Below are 19,642 nucleotides of genomic sequence, written 5' to 3' on the forward strand. Positions count from 1 at the left end.
GATCAGACCAAATATTGCTCATTCAGTCGCCCAAATTTTAGCAGGATTTGGATTTAGTAAATATAATAATCAGAATGCAGTCATCTGCACTGATTTTTGTCCATCCAGGCATAATTCAGTGCTAAGTAAATAAGGCCCCACAATGCACTGTCGCAAACTGAAAACTGACATTGTAAAATGTACATGAGAAATGAAAGCTAGGAAGGAGTTAGGGAGGAGCTATAGTGGCAGGTGAACAACTTTGTTTTCTTGGCGCTATAGTTTCCCTTTAATAAATAAATAAACATTAATTTTGTTGAAACATCCTATCCTCAAACTGAGCAATTGGAACTGCATATATCCGACCTATCAGCTTTTACTCAAATTTGTTGAAGGCATGTAACAGAGCTCCCTGTACCCCTGGCTGGGTACCTCCGCCAAGGACCGATTCCTATCTGGAACAGTGGACCAACCGCAGATCTTCTGCCCACAGTAGCCTGGCTTGACTGAGGTCCTGGAACCACTCCCTCCTGGAGCCGAATGGGGAAAATCACCCAGATCGGTACAGGGGTTCGGGAATTTCCTGGAAGTCTTCATTTGACCGGCCGCACACGAGGCTCCTGCACAAAACAGTTCCATAAATCAAGGCTAGCGGTCAATCTAGTTCAGTAGTTTAAAACCGAACACACTACCGAACATAGTCAATGTTCTTACCCTGGAGCTTGTTTCCCTTGTTCGTGTGAATGTTTCCATTGAACAGGTTCTTCCTAAGTGTAGTAGAACCTAACGCAGGTGATGCTGCGGTCCAGCGGTGTTTGGGAGTTTCTGTGTCCGTTTTCCATTCCATGAACTTGACGACTAAACACCGCTGCCAACATGCGAAAAAGATGGCCAACACCTTGTGGTCGTCCATAGGAAATGCATACACCCAGATGAACACTTCGAACACTGCGGTGGAAATTGCTAGAAAGAAGCAATTAGGCTTAACAAGCTCTGGGGTGGTCTCCGGTTCATGTGGCTGTTCTTTTCCTGAACCATATAGTCCAAATACACGAACAGAGACTTTTACAGGGCATATTACAGGGCCCATAGTCTGTGGGCAGGAGGCTGGCAAGCAGGCTCCTCCAAGAGCTTGTGGCAAACTCATGTGGGAAGGGAAATTTGTCACAAGGGACTATTCTAAAAAGCACATAGGAAGCAGTGGATTTAAAATGCTTAAAATCAAAAACAAACAAAAAAAAATAACAAGAAAAAAAAAACTTTTTCTTTGGTGTTTAATCCCCCTTGTTTCCTGGTAAGCAAACATTCCTTCTACGCTTTGCTATTTTAAGTTTTGGCTGCTTTCCAGGAGCACTGCCCTCCTTGTTTTCTGACAGAAATGTTTGCTTATACTTTGTCAGCTGTACTTCAACCTCTGGTACAAAGGGTCAGTGTTTCTACTGCTGGGTGTTTGTTAGAAAAGTCGGTAAGTTGCATTAGTAAATCAATATTTTTTTCATCAAATAATATATGTCATGGTATGCACATGAGCAAATGTAAATAGTTTCTAGCAAATGTCCCTCCTTGGAACCCAATCTCTGTGTCCCTCTTTTCTTGGACCTCAGAATATTTCTTGTGCATTCATTTGTTCCAGAGCTCCACAGCAAGTATGCCCCTAGCAATTAGTCTTTAAACTGCAGCAAATATGTGTGTAAGATAGTATGTTTAAGTACTATAAAGATCTAATTAATGAAGTTAAATAAACAATCTAAACTGTTGTCTTTAATACTCTGCCAAGGATGTCAGATACATCATGTTTTGATAGACAGACATCCCTTATACATATTAATGGACGGTGCAGGAAAAGTGTTACCCTGTATTCTGTAGATTTTGAATTATGCAAGTAGTTAAAGGACCACTATAGGCACCCAGACCACTTCAGCTCAATGAAGTGGTCTGGGTGCCAGGTCCATCTAGGGTTAACCCTGCAGCTGTAAACATAGTAGTTTCAGAGAAACTGCTATGTTTACACTAAGGGTTAATCCAGCCTCTAGTGGCTGTCTCATTGACAGCCGCTAGAGGCGCTTCCGCACTTATCACTGTGAAAATCAGAGTGAGAAGACGCTGACGTCCATAGGAAAGCATTGAGAAATGCTTTCCTATGGACTGATTGAATGCGCTTGTGGCTTTTGCCACGCATTCGCATTCAGCGCTGACGTCGGAAGAGGGAGGAGAGTCCCCAGGTTTCCAGTGATTAACCTCTTCCTCCCCCTTCAGCCCGGTGGGAGTGGGACCCTTTTTTAAATGCAAGCTATTGTGACACCAGATATAAGTGGTGGCACTGGGCAAGTGGGCACAGTATACGCTGTGATACTGACACACACGCTGGCAGGCAGGCAACTGCAATTAGATTACACAGAAAAAAAAAAGCAGACTGATGTTCTAGCCCTAAAAAGGGCTTTTTGAGGTGCTGTCCTTACAGCAGAGATCAGATGAGTCATTCAGGACTGTAGTGCAGGCCCGGACTGGCCATCGGGCACACCGGGCAAATGCCCGGTGGGCCGCGATGTCCGTGGGGCCGAGGCCGGCAGGGGAGATCACAGGATCTCCCCTGCCATCCCGTGCAGGGCCAGCGCTATCCGAGCGCCGGCCCTGCTGTGTGTCTCCATGGGCCGGTGGGGAGATCAAAGATCTCCCTCACCGGCCCAGAGACACTGTTACATGCGGCTGCCGGCTGGGGTGTGAGGGAGGGAGGAGAGGGCCGGCGGAGCTCTAGCCAGCAGCTCCGCCGGATCCTCTCGCGAGGTCTGAGCGTTGCCGCGGTTACCGCGGCAACGCTCAGATCTCGCGAGAGTGAACTCTAGCCGGCAGGGGCTAGAGTTCACTCTCACCACTGGACCACCAGGGAAGGCAGCATGGTCCCCCTCCCAGGCAGACCGGCTCCCCACACCCAGGCAGATCGGCCCAGGCTAAAGGTAAAGTGGGAGGGAGGGGGATATAACTTTTTTTTTTTTTTTTTTTACTTATTAATAAAAAACATATTTAAATGTAAAAAAAAAAACAGCCCCCTCATACACACACACACATCACCCCCAGAAACACTCATCACCCCCAGATACACAGCACCCAGACACACACATCACCCCCAGACACACAGCACCCAGACACACACAGCACCCAGACACAAACAGCACCCCCAGACACACACAGCACCCAGACACACACAGCACCCCCAGACACACACAGCACCCAGACACACACAGCACCCCCAGACACACACAGCACCCCCAGACACACAGCACCCCCAGACACACAGCACCCCCAGACACACACAGCACCCAGACACACACATCACCCCCAGACACACACATCACCCCCAGACACACAGCACCCAGACACACACAGCACCCCCAGACACACACAGCACCCAGACACACACAGCACCCAGACACACACAGCACCCAGACACACACACAGCACCCAGACACACACACAGCACCCAGACACACACACAGCACCCTCAGACACACACACAACACCCTCAGACACACACACAGCACCTTCAGACACACACACAGCACCCTCAGACACACACACAGCACCCTCAGACACACACACAGCACCCTCAGACACACACACAGCACCCCCAGACACACACAGCACCCCCAGACACACACAGCACCCTCAGACAGACAGCACCATCGCTCACACACACACACACATATATTTTCTTTGTCTGTTAACTCACTGAGGGTTATTATATATATATATATATATATATATATATATATATATATATATATATATATATATATATATATAAATAACCCTTAGTGAGTTAACAGACAAAGAAAATTAGAAACCAAAGAAAAACATGTTACTTGCGCTCTATCCTTTATCCCTATGTATTTTTAAAATAAATGGAGGTCTTTTAGTTACCTCCAATGGCCATGAGAGGATTGAGCCCACCTGCCACATCAAGGCAGACCCCCCTAGGTGGGTCCTAACTCTAACCATTCACCTTGCTTCCTTGAGCCTCTGGCAAAAATCTCTAATGAGACAGAAAGGGGTATTTTTTATATACACCCCTACACATTATTAACCCTTAATAGGGAACACATGGGATGGGCGGCTGCATTGTAACAAGGCTGAGTAATACAAAAATTGGATACAAATGCAGAAAGAAAAGTCCTGCGCTCAACTCCCATCACTACTGGGCGGCTGCAATGACTACAGTACACATCAGCCCCAATACATAGTAAAAACCAAAGAAAAACATGTTACTTGCGCTCTATCCTTTATCCCTATGTATTTTTAAAATAAATGGAGGTCTTTTAGTTACCTCCAATGGCCATGAAAATTAGAAACCTAGAATGTGACGGCAGATAAAAACACCCTCACACACAGCACCCCTCTTACATATACACAAACTGCGCCCCTCACACATACAATACGTCCAAATATATATATATATATATATATATATATATATATATACATACACACACACACACTACAGCACCCCACACACTGCACCACTACACACATTACGCTCCAGATACACGCTAGATCCCTTACCCTATATGCACTCTTAATCCTCTATACACACACACACACACACACGATCTCCTATACACACTCTGGGTCCTTTACACACTAGATCTCCTACACACACACACACTACATTTATTGTCAGCAAACACATACAACATTCTCTAAACACACCCTCTCTACAACCCCTACACACACTACGTCACCTATACACACACACTACAGCCCGTATGCACACACTCGCTACATCCCCTATAACACTATGCCCCCTATACACACACTCTCTACAGCCCCTAGCCACACATATTACTCCACAAACACAAATTAAATTGACCTATTTACACAATACCACACTACGCTCTACACACACGCAATCCCACAAGAAGGCTCCAAACGCATGCACCATACACTTTCCTGGCCCTTTTGTCCTCTGGTATCCCACTTGTGGACACACCAGAGATAATTTAAAAGCAAACACAGCGCAAGCATGTTATTAAATTTGCTTGCGCTGCGCAGAACAAATACAGGGCCCTTTTCTAATGCCAGAGCTCTTCAGCGGGGCTCTCTGAGCATTGAACCAACTTGCTCACTTTGAGAGGGGGCGTGCTTGTCATTAGTGATGACAAAACACACCCTCTCTGGCCCCGCCCCCTTCTTAGGGGGCTGCTCTGATTGAAAAATGCCCGGGCCTAATTTTTTTCCCAGTCCGGCCCTGCTGTAGTGGACACTGAATACACTAGCCTAGCCATCGATTTCCCTATTAAATCAGCAGCAGCTACACTGTCCCTCCTCTCACTAAGAATGCAGCTCCGGGGGGCGGGGCCTAGCTGTCATGGAGGAAAGACGCACTTCGTGTGAGCTCCCTCAATATCTCACTTTAAGCAGCTATCAACAAGCGAATTTCACCCCAGAAGGGGATGACCCAGCAATGTTGCTCCTACCTGACCGACCCAACATGCTTAATAGCGGTCGGCAACTCACAGAGTCTTACTTTCCTCCGCGTGGCAAGTATGGCCTGGTGCTCACCGGGCGGGAGAGGCGGCTGATCTCCCGATCCTGGGATGCCCAGGAGCAGCTACTTCCCGGCTGGAGCTCCGTTACCCCCCCCTCGGACCGGTGGGGGTTATCCCGGTCCACCCCTGAGAGGCTGTCTGGAGCTAATGGACGCACAGACCACAGCCGCCCAGGCTGACATACTCATCTGCGACTCTCCCAATATGGCGGAAGCCGCGTGTCCTCCTGGTACCAGCAAAGCATGGCAGGATATTGAGTCTAAGCTGGACAGACTCTAATCAATTTTGGAAGCAAATAACAAGCAGGAAGCCCTAACAAGCTCCACCACAGCCCCAACAAGCTCCACCACAGCTAAGCGAAGCAGTCCCCATTAAAATCCACCAACGCAAAAGGCGTCGAAGATGGGACCGGAGGCACAAACAGAAATGCAGAGCCTGCCCCACGTCAAGCACTCGCCTCCACCTTAAGCCACCACAATCCCGCATCGGACATGAAGCACCACCGGGACAGATCCGACCACCCGACAAAACAAGCTTCCACCACCTCAAGCCGTGAACCCGGCACTCAGCCAGAGACTTGCCTTTGTTGTTCCAGGTATCAGGGACTCCAAGGGTCTGCACCTGGCGCACAGAAGGGATCGGATGAGCACAAGCAGTAAACAGCAGCCTGCTAAGCATGTCCCACTATAGCCGATCCTCCACACTATGCCTTTGATCACATGAACTGCTCTCTGCACATTAACTAATCGTAAAGTAGCAAGCGTTTAAACATGTCATTATTTCACCTCCTAAATAGTTTATTGTCGTAGTTCCTTACATGCCTTTACCTTAACCATTCATGTATTATGTTATTCACTAGTCTCATCTCATGGGGCGACTCACACTTGATTTATAACTAGTGGTGGAGCTGCTGATATAAATACACAGTTGATAACGTGCAAGCTACACCCTAAACATGACAGCCATCTTTCACAACAATGTACTGCTATATACTCATACCCTCAGTGCAACTAGCCATAATATACGCACGTTCAGCCTAGCATGCTTAAATATAACACACTTCTGTCTAAAAAAAAAAAAATAAAAAAAAAAAAGAATGCAGCTTCAGAATTAATCTAAATTGTATGCTGTCTAGTTTGGCTCACCCTCTCCCTCTCAGCCTGCAAACCCAGGGTCGGTTGTTTTGGCTCTGGTTCATGTGAATTCGTTACCAAAGGGGTTTGTTTACTATGGGATGTTTTTTCATATTTCATATAATATTTCAATTTGAAGGACATTGTAAGCGAAGCACATTTTTTGGTGATATTATACAAGTTTTTAGTTACACTAGGGGTGTATTGTGCATGCAGCTATATTTATATTATTGTTAATGATATATTTACAAGTAAGCATCCTGCATATTTTTTTCACGTTTGTCAATTTTTGTTTTTTGAGTAGTAAACCTGCTAGTAATGTTTATACCACAATGCAAGATAGAATAAGCATAGTAAATTGTTTAATCCACTATATTTATAAATGTATTTGTTTCTCCACAGGATATTTAGCAATAACACTATATTATCAACATGACTAACATAGCTGCTAAACTCGAGTTTAATTCAAGGCGATCACCCATAGTCTGCACTGGAGGGTGTGTAGCTTCCAGCCAACCACTTGCAACAAACATCGGATTAGGTAGGTACAGACACAATTTTCTAGAATATGCACGCACTCCCAGGGTTATTCATAAACTCATAGCGATTAAAAATCTGAGTATCAAAATTAAGGCAAATCTGTTTCTCCAACTCTACTATGGTTTGCTCAGTTTAACTATTTTACCATTAATGGGACACTATAGTCACCACATTCCAAGACACCATCTCTATGATCTGCATGGAGGAGCTCATAGATTCAATGCATCTCTACGAAAAGATACTGATTGGCGCAGCGTGGTGTTTTGCTGCCAATGCACAATAGGCTCCCAATGCTTTCTTATGGAAAAGCATTGGATTGGCTAAAATCACCAAGATTGATAATCTCAGCTATGGAAGCGGAGCAAGGAGGGTTCAGCCGCGACAACACTGGTGCAGCATGGGAGAAAAGGTGGGTAAAACCACCTTTTCAACTCAATAAGAGCGGGGTCTGGGGCCTACACTGCCATACCAGGACAACGTAGTTCACAAATATCAAGCCTGATGAAGCAGTGCTTAGTTCATTGGCTGAGACATTGTCACGGGTTCTCTAGGTTAGTTTTGCCGTTCCTTCGATCCTACACTAGTCCTTATTCCAGTTGTGCTAAATAGTGTGATAACTCTATTGATCGGTGTAGAGTTTTCCCAATATAATGGACGCAACCAGTTGTATTGGGCAGAAGATTAACTGTTTTATTAAGGCCAAGTTGCCTGCTTATATATACAGATACCCAGCATGGGGTCTCCATACAATATAATAGTAACCCTGCGCCGGCGTCTCTGTGTCTGGGAGAAAAGTGTGTGTACTTTTGCTTAAACGAATTATCTCCCATGCACTAGAGGTACAATATTTTACAACAAAACACCCCAAAATACATACAAAACAGATAGTAACCCCCACAAGCATAGTATGCCTGGATAACCCAGATCTGAGTGCCCAAGTTGTCCAAATAGTGCTCAGATCCATGTAGTATAGCCGAATCGCCACCGGGGTAAAGTTTTGACCGACCGAACACATGGCAGCTGCCCAAAATAGTTCCATAAGAAAAGGGTAACGGTCGGTCAACTTTTGTAAGTTCCTATTCGGTTGTAACCGAAGGTTCCTCATAAGGAGTGAATGGTCTCCCCATTCGGGAGAGTCTTTTTCCTGAACAGGCAGCAGTGCGATTTTCCCGGGGTTCGCAAGGCAAAGTGTCCAAAGTATAGTTCCACACACTCGACCACTAAGTACCACTGCCTGCGTTCGCGAGACAAGGTCATTATTCACTGAAGCATGTGTTTTGGTTATACGAATGGCGGCCACCCAGAGAGAGCACTGGAGTTAAGTGTTTTCTGTGAAGTTAGTGAGCCAGGGGGTGGTCTGTTTTCGGTAGTTTAACAGTACTGAAATCAAGGGAACAAGTGGTTTGACAATTTAAGGAGAGCTACATAGGGGCCGATGTGATGTCATGGCTTCTGTGACAGACATCTTCTGAAACCCTCAGCCAATGAGCTTGCCTTCTACAGCAAGGTTTATCTCAGAAGAGCTCACTGAAGATCTGAGCAGGAACTTCAAGCGCTCAGTGGTAGAAGTGACAAGTGCCCAGTGCACCCCATGTTTGACTGCTTAAACTGAGGACATTCCTGGCACCAAAACCACTAAATTCACTGTAGTGTCTATCGTGCTTGGAGTGTGCCTTTACCAAATATGTAAATGTGCATTACAGATGGAAAAAAATATATATGAATGCAAAATGTCTTGGTTAAAAAAGAATTTCGTAATGAACTTGCGGTTACTGTATTTAGATAAGAATCAATCATTTAGTGCAACGTTAAAGGTCACTGTATTGGAAATGTTTCAAAGGTCAAATCAGTGGAAATAAATGGTGTTTCCCAATGTATTAATAGATTACCATATCATACGTGGTGACTTACTGAGGTATTTTCTAGGTGCCGCACATTATCATAATCCATCTTTATGTTAAACTGATAAATTGTTGCTCTTACTAAAAGGGGAATCACAATGTTTCACTAAAACTATTTAAAACATTTTTAGTATGTAAAAACAGAAATCACAGTTAGGGAAATAAAGAGGCATGAAGAGGGTCTAGTCCTCCTCTCCCCCCCCCCCTCACCTTCCATTTACGTTTATTTAAATTATTTAATTATTTTTTTTTTGGGGGGGGGGGGGGGGGGGGGGGGAAAGACTATTATCCTCATGATGCCAGTGGTTAAGTAATCTGTATTTTAATAAATTCACTTGCTAAATAGCAACCTAAATATTTTGTTACTATGAGGATCGTATATTTTAGATAGGATTTGCTAGCAAATATGGATGATTTGTAAACCAGCCACTGAATGGCACTGACCGTCATGCTCATTCAGCAAGATCGAATTGCAACCAGATTCGGTGCTAACAATTGCCCATCTGGACAAAAATGTTGTGTTAATTGACCACCCGCGTTTAACTCTGAACAAGGTGAAATCATTTTTTTTTATATTAGCTTTAATTGTTACTAATAACATCTGTCATCCAAAATCTTGTGGAGGGTCATTTTACTTTAGGTGGGTATACCTCTAAGTTACTTATTGCATTGATGTATAAATTGAGTGATACAGAATACTGACCTAACAATCATCTTACCCACCTCCAGTAGGGTGTAGTGGAACACAACCGCCTGGCCTTCAAATGCAGAGAACACAGATCCCCACATGTATAGCATATGAATGTGGACCATAATACTCATTAGATGAACTTTGATTAGATTATTAAATGAAGATTTCCATAAGTGCTTGAATGCCTTGTTCATGTGGTATTATGGTGTACAGGTTTTGTACATCCAATGTGGCTAGAGTTATGTCACCATCTCCAAGTGTTATCTGTCTAATTCTATCCAAAAAGTCATTGGTGTCGCAAAGGCACGTAGAGAGAGCTTTAATAGAGTTATTGATCTAAAAATCGATGTATCGTGCCGCTGGTTCCAACAGGCTTTCTCTGGCAGAGACGATCGGTCTCTCTGGTGGGTCTTCAGGGTTCTTGTGGATCTTTGGTAAGGTGTATAATTCCTGATATTTAGGATGTTGAATGAAAAGATATTCTGATGTTTTGTTGTCAAGATAGCCGAGTTGTACTCCCATTGTTATATGATCACTGATTCTCTGTTGAAATTTATGGGTAGGGTCAAAAGTCAGTTTACGGTATGTGGAAGTATCAGAAAGTTGCCGTAGAATTTCAATCCTGTATTTGTCATATGATTGTATATTAAAATGGCGCCCCCTTTGTCAGCCGGTCGGATGATAATTTGAGAATCATTCATGAGGTCTTTCAGAGCATCTTGTTCTAAAGATGTAAGGTTTTTTCTGTGGTCTGTAGGTTTTTTTCATTATTTGCTCAGTCTCTAGTTTTACAGCTTGCATGAATGATTTAATAGAAAGGTTCAAAGTTTTGATGTCCTTCTTTTGTTTAGTGTAAAACGTAGTAGATACTGTTTCGATTGTCCATTCTATGCACAATTCATTGCTGTTCAATATATGTTATAGTTTATATAGCTCAATGTCAGACTTAAAGGGACCAGGTTTGGTCACAGGAACAAAGGTCAGTCCTTTCGTTAGAACAGATAGATGTTCTCTGGTGAGTGTTTTCCTTGACAAATTAAAAATCAATGTTTCCTCCGTATAGGTGGTTTGCCTGTGTGTGCGGTACTTCTTGTGTCCCTTCTTTTCCCTCCTTGGGGCTGCATTATTCTTGCGCCTCAAGTATTCATACGAGATGTTCACGGTGATTTATCTGGGTATGTGGCCTGATCTAAAAAAGAACCTGGTGAAGTTTTAGATGAATCTTCTTTTGTTTCTGCGTCAAATGCAGATTCCCCAGAACTGATATCAATCTTCTGAAACATTGGTTTATGCATCTTGGAATGGGCTCTCTGTTTTGTGTTTGGAACCCACTGAGCAATTTGTATACTTGGTGATATTTGGTTGACTTTATCTAACTTCTGTTTTTTAAATCTAATGAGGTCATTTTTCTATTTATTAATATACCGTAATCTTGCAATTTTAACATTTGTTCTGTGGCTGTCTAGGAGTGTGTGGAAATTGCATTTGTTACTTCAAATTCTTGAATAGATTGTTTAACAGTAATCAATTCATGTCCCACTTCTTCAACCACAATAACCATCCAGTCTAATGAACACTTGTTAGCTATATTCATCCTCTTCTTACAAAATTCAGGATTTTGACGTCCCAAAGTAGGTTCATTTCTTACCCAGAATCTCCCAGGAATCCTTTTGGCCTGGTAATAATCAGAGATAAATACCTCATGAAGATCCAGATCCACCTCCCGTTTCTTAAGTTTTAATAGATCATTATATAGATCGTTCACTGAAGTTGTATGGGTCAATTCCTTTGCAGTATGTGCCCGTTTGTTCTTGTTTGAAACTAGTGTGGCATGCTTTATTATTAACTATCTATTATTGAGCATCTCACTCAGGGCTGTTCCCCCCATATCAGGCTACACTGTTTAATTTGCCCTAGTACTTTTTAGACTTACTAATAAAGTTATTTTGTTATTTATTATTTTCTTCTTTAAGATCTTATTGGAGTGGATTGGAAATTTAACCCTGTGGTCACTTTCTATTCAAGTGACACCTTTGGTTCTCTACTATTTACTATATATATATATATATATATATATATATATATATATATATATATATATATATATATATATATATATATATATATATATATATATATAGTGATATATATACATATATATTTATGTATATATCAAAATACACTAAATAATATTATATATATATATATATATATATATATACACACACACACACTTTTTAAAAAATATTTTCATTGATATATAGGTATATATATATATATATATATATATATATATATATTATTTCGTGTATTTTGATATCTAAATATATATCAATATCAAAATACAGTTAGAACGATATTACACACACATTACACTGTTTAATTTGCCCTAGTACTTTTTAGACTTACTAATAAAGTTATTTTGTTATTTATTATTTTCTTCTTTAAGATCGTAGTGGAGTGGATTGGAAATTTAACCCTGTGGTCACTTTCTATTCAAGTGACACCTTTGGTTCTCTACTATTTACTATATATATATATATATATATATATATATATATATATATATATATATATATATATATATATATATGTATATATATATATATATATATATATATATATATATATAGTGATATATATACATATATACTTATGTATATATCAAAATACACTAAATATTATATATATATATATATATATATATACACACACACACTTTTTAAAAAATATTTTCATTGATATATAGGTATATATATATTATTTTGTGTATTTTGATATCTAAATATATATCAATATCAAAATACAGTTATGATATTACACACACACATATATTTTTTATATTTTTTTTTCATTGCTAACATATTTATATATTCTACGTGTATTTTGATATATATTTATATATATATAAATATATATATTAATATTAAAATATGAGTATGTATGTGTAAGTGTATATCTATATACACTTAGATTATAAAGATAATATATATATATATGATCTAAGTATATATTTGTCAGGATTAAAGTATGATCCAGCACGTAGAATTGTGTAACACAGAGGACTGATAGGTAACGTATACCGGACCTTAGAATGGCCGGACTAACGTACCAAAGAATAGTCAGGAATAGCCGAGGTCAAGGGATATAGAAAGAGACACAATGATAAGGAAAAACCAGGAGTCAGGGATACCAGAAAACAGGGAAGTCAAAAACAATGCCAAAGTCAAATAACCAGAATTACCAGAATAAATAACGCGCTCTCGGACAACCACAAGGGAATCCACGACAGGGCACTGAGCAGGATGAGAACTGGTCCTAAATACCCCTCCTCTGGATCTGATAGGATGTAACCGGCCTTTGACCACAAAGTCAGTTACCAGGTTCCCATTTGCATAATTGCTGCTCCGCATTAACCCTTCTGTTGATTAGGTTGCTGCTCGGCACAACTTTTCCTGTGTGGACAGTAAATGTCATTAGCCACATTTTTATAAGCGGATGAATCCGTGACAATATTATTTCATTTTAAACTGTTTTAAAACTTTATTTAACTTTTTTACAGGAAGCAGGGGGACTACATGTCATTCCAGGCACTACCACTGCTGGCACTGCTATGGATAGCTATTCCGTCCATGTGATCGTGAGGTCCTCGCAAGGACCTCACAATCACATGGCCCAGGAGGGCTGGATCAGCAGCAGGTGACTCCCTGGGATGCCAGGGAAGTTCCCCCCATCCCGATTCGTCCGCGAGCAGGTAAGTCCCCTGGATGGCGTGGACGTGCTGTGCCTCCCGCCAACGTTTAGAGCCGGGTCCCCAAGGATGGCATACCATGCCCACCATCCTTAACCCCTTAAGGACCAAACTTCTGGAATAAAAGGGAATCATGACATGTGTCCTTAAGGGTTAAGGGGTTAAGGTCTAAGGGTAACAACGTTTATTTCATACACAGGTGTTGTGATATTATTTTATATTGTATTTTATATAAGAAAATTGATATCTTCTTTAACAATTCCCAGACAAGAAAATGAACATGTTTTATTACATGGTTGTACTTTGCATACATATAAAACTGAAGTTTTCACAAAGTGGACATTAATATTATTTCATTGACCTGAACACACATAAGCCAGACTTTTTACATAGACCAATTTTTATTTTATCTTTTTATGGCAACTTTTATGTATGCATTGAAACTTTTTTTTATGGGGTTTAAAGGGATCCTATAATGCCACGAAAACAAAGCTGTTTTCCTCGCACTATAGGCTCCTGTAGTGCCCCCCCTCCCTCGCTCCCCCCCTCCCGTGGGGCCAAAGGTGTGAAAACCCCTTCAGCCACTTAACTGAATCCAGATTCAATGTCCATCGGCACTGGGTCAGGCTCCGTCCACGCTCCTCCCCCACCGAGACCTAATGCGCATGCGCGACAATGGCCACGCGCGCATTAGACCTATTATTCAATGCTTTCTTATAGTTAAAATCTGACGCTGGAGGTCCGTGAGAGAACAGATAACAGACCAAAAGTTAGTTTAGATTCCGGATGCCCTCTTGTGGGCCCGGATGCTCACATTGCAGCACTAAGTGCAAAAGGGTCAATGAGCTTAAGTGGTCTGGATGCCTACAGTGTCCCTTTAATCATAAAACTGAATATATTTTGCCCTGACACATTGCAATTAATTTCCCTTGACAGTTCTACAATTCACAGTTTAAAGAATAAACCCTATATCTTTTTTATACAATAAAAAGTTCATTCACAGTAGGTGAGCGAGGTTGTGATGTTTGCTTCCCAGATGTTTTGAAGAGAGGTGGTAATGCTGCTGATGCTGCGGTCGCTGTTGCCACTGCCCTTAATGTCACTGAACCGTGCAGCACTGGAATTGGAGGTGACTGCTTCTGTCTCTATTTTAATGCAGAAGACAAAAAGATATATGGACTCAATGGAAGGTATGGACTTAAATAATATATACAAGTTGTTTTTCCAAATAATATATTGACAAAGACATAATTCCTTCAACTACAAATGAATGGTCTAATATTTTTATTCCTTGTTTACTAATCATCTACATTTAAAAAGGTAGTGGTTATAGTGCCAGAATGCCACTGGTGCCTGCATTCTGTGTCAAACCATTTTTGAGTGGTTTGACAAAGAGGTGTTAATGCAAATGTTCCACTTTCTTAATAGCAATATTAGTTCTTTTCATATTTAGAAAGCATTCGGTGGCGAAGTGTATCAGCTGACACACTCAGCTAATGAATGCCGCCCATATTTGGACAAAATGTAAAATCGCTAATAAGGAAATGGAAATGCCTTAAAATAGCAATATACAAAGTAACGTGTCCTCAATTTTCTGTCAAACTACTTGTATTGTTTGACATAGAACGGGGGACAGAACCAGAGACATCCTGACACCATAACCACTGCAAAAGACTATAACGGTCACAGTTTTCATAGTGCCCCTTAAACAAACAAGCATCTGAAAAATGAAATTGTATGTAGATAAAAGTATTTACTTTTATCGTGGAACTGAACACTTTACTCCTTGTCTAACATTTTTTATACGCTCTGCCCTTTTCTGTCCACGAACACAATCTGGGAAGTTGGCAAAATCAAAGAAACGTTTCTATCACTATTCCTCAAATGAAATGAGTGCCCTGGCTGCACTAGCACTGAACTGGATTGTGGATGTCAATTGCTACATTTTAATACATATTGAAAACATAATGCAGCATAATGTGAGATTATGATTAGTGATGTACCAAACGGTTCGCTGGCGACTAGTTCCCGGCGAACATAGCGTGTCCGCGTTCGCCACGGCGGGCGAACACATGCGCGGTTCGACCCGCCCCCTATTCGTCATCATTGAGTAAACTTTGACCCTGTACCTCACAGTCAGCAGACACATTCCAGCCAATCAGCAGCACACCCTCCCTAGCAGACCCTCCCACCTCCTGGACAGCATCCATTTTAGATTCATTTGGAAGCTGCATAAATTTTTTTTTTTTTATTATTATTCTTTATTTTTGTAGTGCATGGAGGTATAACAAATGAGCATGTGGTACCCCAACGGCATTCCTCATGCTTTTCAAGTAACAATTGTAACAATAGGGTATATGTTAATACCCTAGTCTGCGCGGAGCCCTCCATGGGTGAAGATGGATTAATTTTTTTGGGCGCTCGGGTTTTTTATTTTATTTTTAAGTTCGACGGGTATGATGGCTTTTTATTTGGCCTTTTTTGGGGCGGAAAAATGAAGATTTTAGAAAAAAGAAGACGTTGAATAGTAAGTTGAATTTGACTTTACAGGGTAGTAATTTTATTCCCCCCTCACTATTTTTTAGGGTTAGGGGGGTAGGTAGGGGCTTTTTTATTTGGGTGTGTGACTAGGGGCTTGGGGACCCCTAGTCACCTTTGATGGGGGGGGGGGATTTTCATTTAGGGCCCCCACCCGCCGCTCAGGGGTGGGGGCCGGGGTGGGGGCCGGGGTGGAGGACAGTAGGTCCACCCCCTTATTGTAACTTAGGGCCCCCACCCGCCGCGCAGGGGTGGGGGCCGGGGGGAGGACAGTAGGTCCACCCCCTTATTGTAACTTAGGGCCCCCACCCGCTGCACAGGGGTGGGGGCCGGGTGGGAGCCGGTGGGGGAGGACAGTAGGTCCCCCATTATTCTTTTATAGGGCCCCCACCCGCAGCTCAGGAGCCATGTTACTCTGTATATAGAGGGAGCCATGTTTACACTGTATATAGAGGGAGCTATGTTACTCTGTGTATAGAGGGGAGCCATGTTACTCTGTATATACAGAGGAGCCATGTTTACACTGTATATAGAGGGAGCCATGTTACTCTGTATATAGAGAGGAGCCATGTTTACACTGTATATAGAGGGGAGCCATGTTACTCTGTATATAGAGGGAGCCATGTTACTCTGTATATAGAGGGAGCCATGTTATTCTGTATATAGAGGGAGCCATGTTTACACGGTATATAGAGGGAAGCCATGTTACTCTGTATATAGAGAGGAGCCATGTTTACACTGTATATAGAGGGAGCCATGTTACTCTGTATATAGAGGGAGCCATGTTACTTTGTATATAGAGGGGAGCCATGTTACACTGAATATAGAGGGAGCCATGTTATTCTGTATATAGAGGGAGCCATGTTTACACGGTATATAGAGGGAAGCCATGTTACTCTGTATATAGAGGGAGCCATGTTACTCTGTATATAGAGGCAGTGGTGTACTAAGGGGGGGGCGGCGGGGGCGGTCCGCCCCGGGTACCACTCACTATGGGGGTGCCCGGGGCAAACTTTTGCAGGGGCGGCGAAATGCCGCCCTGTGTCTTGTGTAAAGGGACCGGCCACTAATAAGACTATCTACCCGAGTTTCCCATCCAGCAGCAGCAGGGTCCTCTGTTCTCGCGATCCACGAGAGCGTTGCCGTGGGTTGCCATAGCAACGCTCTCGCGAATCGCGAGAACGTTGCCATAGCAACGCTCTCACGGATCGCGAGAACGGAGGACCCTGCTGCTGCTGGATGGGAAACTCGGGTAGATAGTCTTATTAACGAGCATGGAGAATACTGGGCCCCTCTAAACTGCCCAGTGATGCTGTGCCACCCGACCACCAGTCGAGGAGGACGGGAGGGACAGGTAAGTGGCAGCACTTATTCCACACAACATACACACTGCATCTGCATACACTCTACACACACTCTACACACACTGCATACACACTGCATACACACTGCATACACACTGCATACACTCTACACACACTGCATACACACTACACACACTGCATACACTCTACACACACTGCATACACACTACACACACTGCATACACTCTACACACACTGCATACACTCTACACACACTGCATACACACTGCACACACTGCATACACACTGCACACACTGCACACACTCTACACACACTGCATACACTCTACACACTCTACACACACTGCATACACACTACACACACTGCATGCACTCTACACAAACTGCACACACACTGCATACACCCTGCATACACACACTATACACACACTGCATACACTCTACACACACTCTACACACTGCATACACACTACACACACTATACACACACTGCATACACACTACACACACTGCGCACACACACTATACACACACTGCATACACACTACACACACTATACACACACTGCATACACACTACACACACTGCACACACACTGCATACACTATGCACGCACTGCACACTCTATACACACACTGCATACACTATACACACATTGCATACACTTCATACACTATACACACACTGCATACACATGCATTTAAAAAAAATTGCAGTTGTTTTTTACATTTCAAAGATGGGGAGGGGGGTGCCAAATAAAGGATCCGCCCGGGTGCCAAATGCACCAGGTACGCCCCTGTATAGAGGTGAGCCATGTTATTCTGTATACAGGGAGGAGCCATGTTTACACTATATATAGAGGGAGCCATGTTACTCTGTATATAGAGAGGAGCCATGTTTACACTATATATAGAGGGGAGCCATGTTACTCTGTATATAGAGGGAGCCATGTTATTCTGTATATAGAGGGAGCCATGTTTACACGGTATATAGAGGGAAGCCATGTTACTCTGTATATAGAGGGAGCCATGTTACTCTGTATATAGAGGGGAGCCATGTTACTCTGTATATAGAGAGGAGCCATGTTTACACTGTATATAGAGGGAGCCATGTTACTCAGTATATAGAGAGGAGCCATGTTTACACTGTATATAGAGGGGAGCTATGTTACTCTGTATATAGAGGGAGCCATGTTATTCTGTATATAGAGGGAGCCATGTTTACACGGTATATAGAGGGAAGCCATGTTACTCTGTATATAGAGGGAGCCATGTTATTCTGTATATAGAGGGAGCCATGTTTACACGGTATATAGAGGGAAGCCATGTTACTCTGTATATAGAGAGGAGCCATGTTTACACGGTATATAGAGGGAAGCCATGTTACTCTGTATATAGAGGGGAGCCATGTTACACTGAATATAGAGGGAGCCATGTTATTCTGTATATAGAGGGAGCCATGTTTACACGGTATATAGAGGGAAGCCATGTTACTCTGTATATAGAGGGAGCCATGTTACTCTGTATATAGAGGCAGTGGTGTACTAAGGGGGGGGCGGCGGGGGCGGTCCGCCCCGGGTACCACTCACTATGGGGGTGCCCGGGGCAAACTTTTGCAGGGGCGGCGAAATGCCGCCCTGTGTCTTGTGTAAAGGGACCGGCCACTAATAAGACTATCTACCCGAGTTTCCCATCCAGCAGCAGCAGGGTCCTCTGTTCTCGCGATCCACGAGAGCGTTGCCGTGGGTTGCCATAGCAACGCTCTCGCGAATCGCGAGAACGTTGCCATAGCAACGCTCTCACGGATCGCGAGAACGGAGGACCCTGCTGCTGCTGGATGGGAAACTCGGGTAGATAGTCTTATTAACGAGCATGGAGAATACTGGGCCCCTCTAAACTGCCCAGTGATGCTGTGCCACCCGACCACCAGTCGAGGAGGACGGGAGGGACAGGTAAGTGGCAGCACTTATTCCACACAACATACACACTGCATCTGCATACACTCTACACACACTCTACACACACTGCATACACACTGCATACACACTGCATACACACTGCATACACTCTACACACACTGCATACACACTACACACACTGCATACACTCTACACACACTGCATACACACTACACACACTGCATACACTCTACACACACTGCATACACTCTACACACACTGCATACACACTGCACACACTGCATACACACTGCACACACTGCACACACTCTACACACACTGCA

At 42.9% G+C, this 19,642-nt stretch overlaps 1 protein-coding gene across 1 annotated transcript in view; it reads left to right on the top strand.

The window, feature by feature from the left end:
- Positions 1 to 1,360: 1,360 nt before the first annotated feature.
- Positions 1,361 to 19,642, top strand: part of LOC134585558 (glutathione hydrolase-like YwrD proenzyme) — a 75,255-nt gene continuing 56,973 nt past the window's right edge. Inside the window, exons 1-3 of the mRNA XM_063440997.1 lie at positions 1,361 to 1,444; positions 7,058 to 7,196; positions 14,575 to 14,728. Of these exons, the coding sequence (XP_063297067.1) occupies positions 7,088 to 7,196; positions 14,575 to 14,728 (263 nt within the window). The 5' untranslated portion in view covers positions 1,361 to 1,444; positions 7,058 to 7,087. The remainder of the gene's footprint in view (positions 1,445 to 7,057; positions 7,197 to 14,574; positions 14,729 to 19,642) is intronic.

Source organism: Pelobates fuscus, chromosome 2, assembly GCF_036172605.1.
Source record: "Pelobates fuscus isolate aPelFus1 chromosome 2, aPelFus1.pri, whole genome shotgun sequence".
In the NCBI taxonomy this organism is placed as follows: domain Eukaryota; kingdom Metazoa; phylum Chordata; class Amphibia; order Anura; family Pelobatidae; genus Pelobates; species Pelobates fuscus.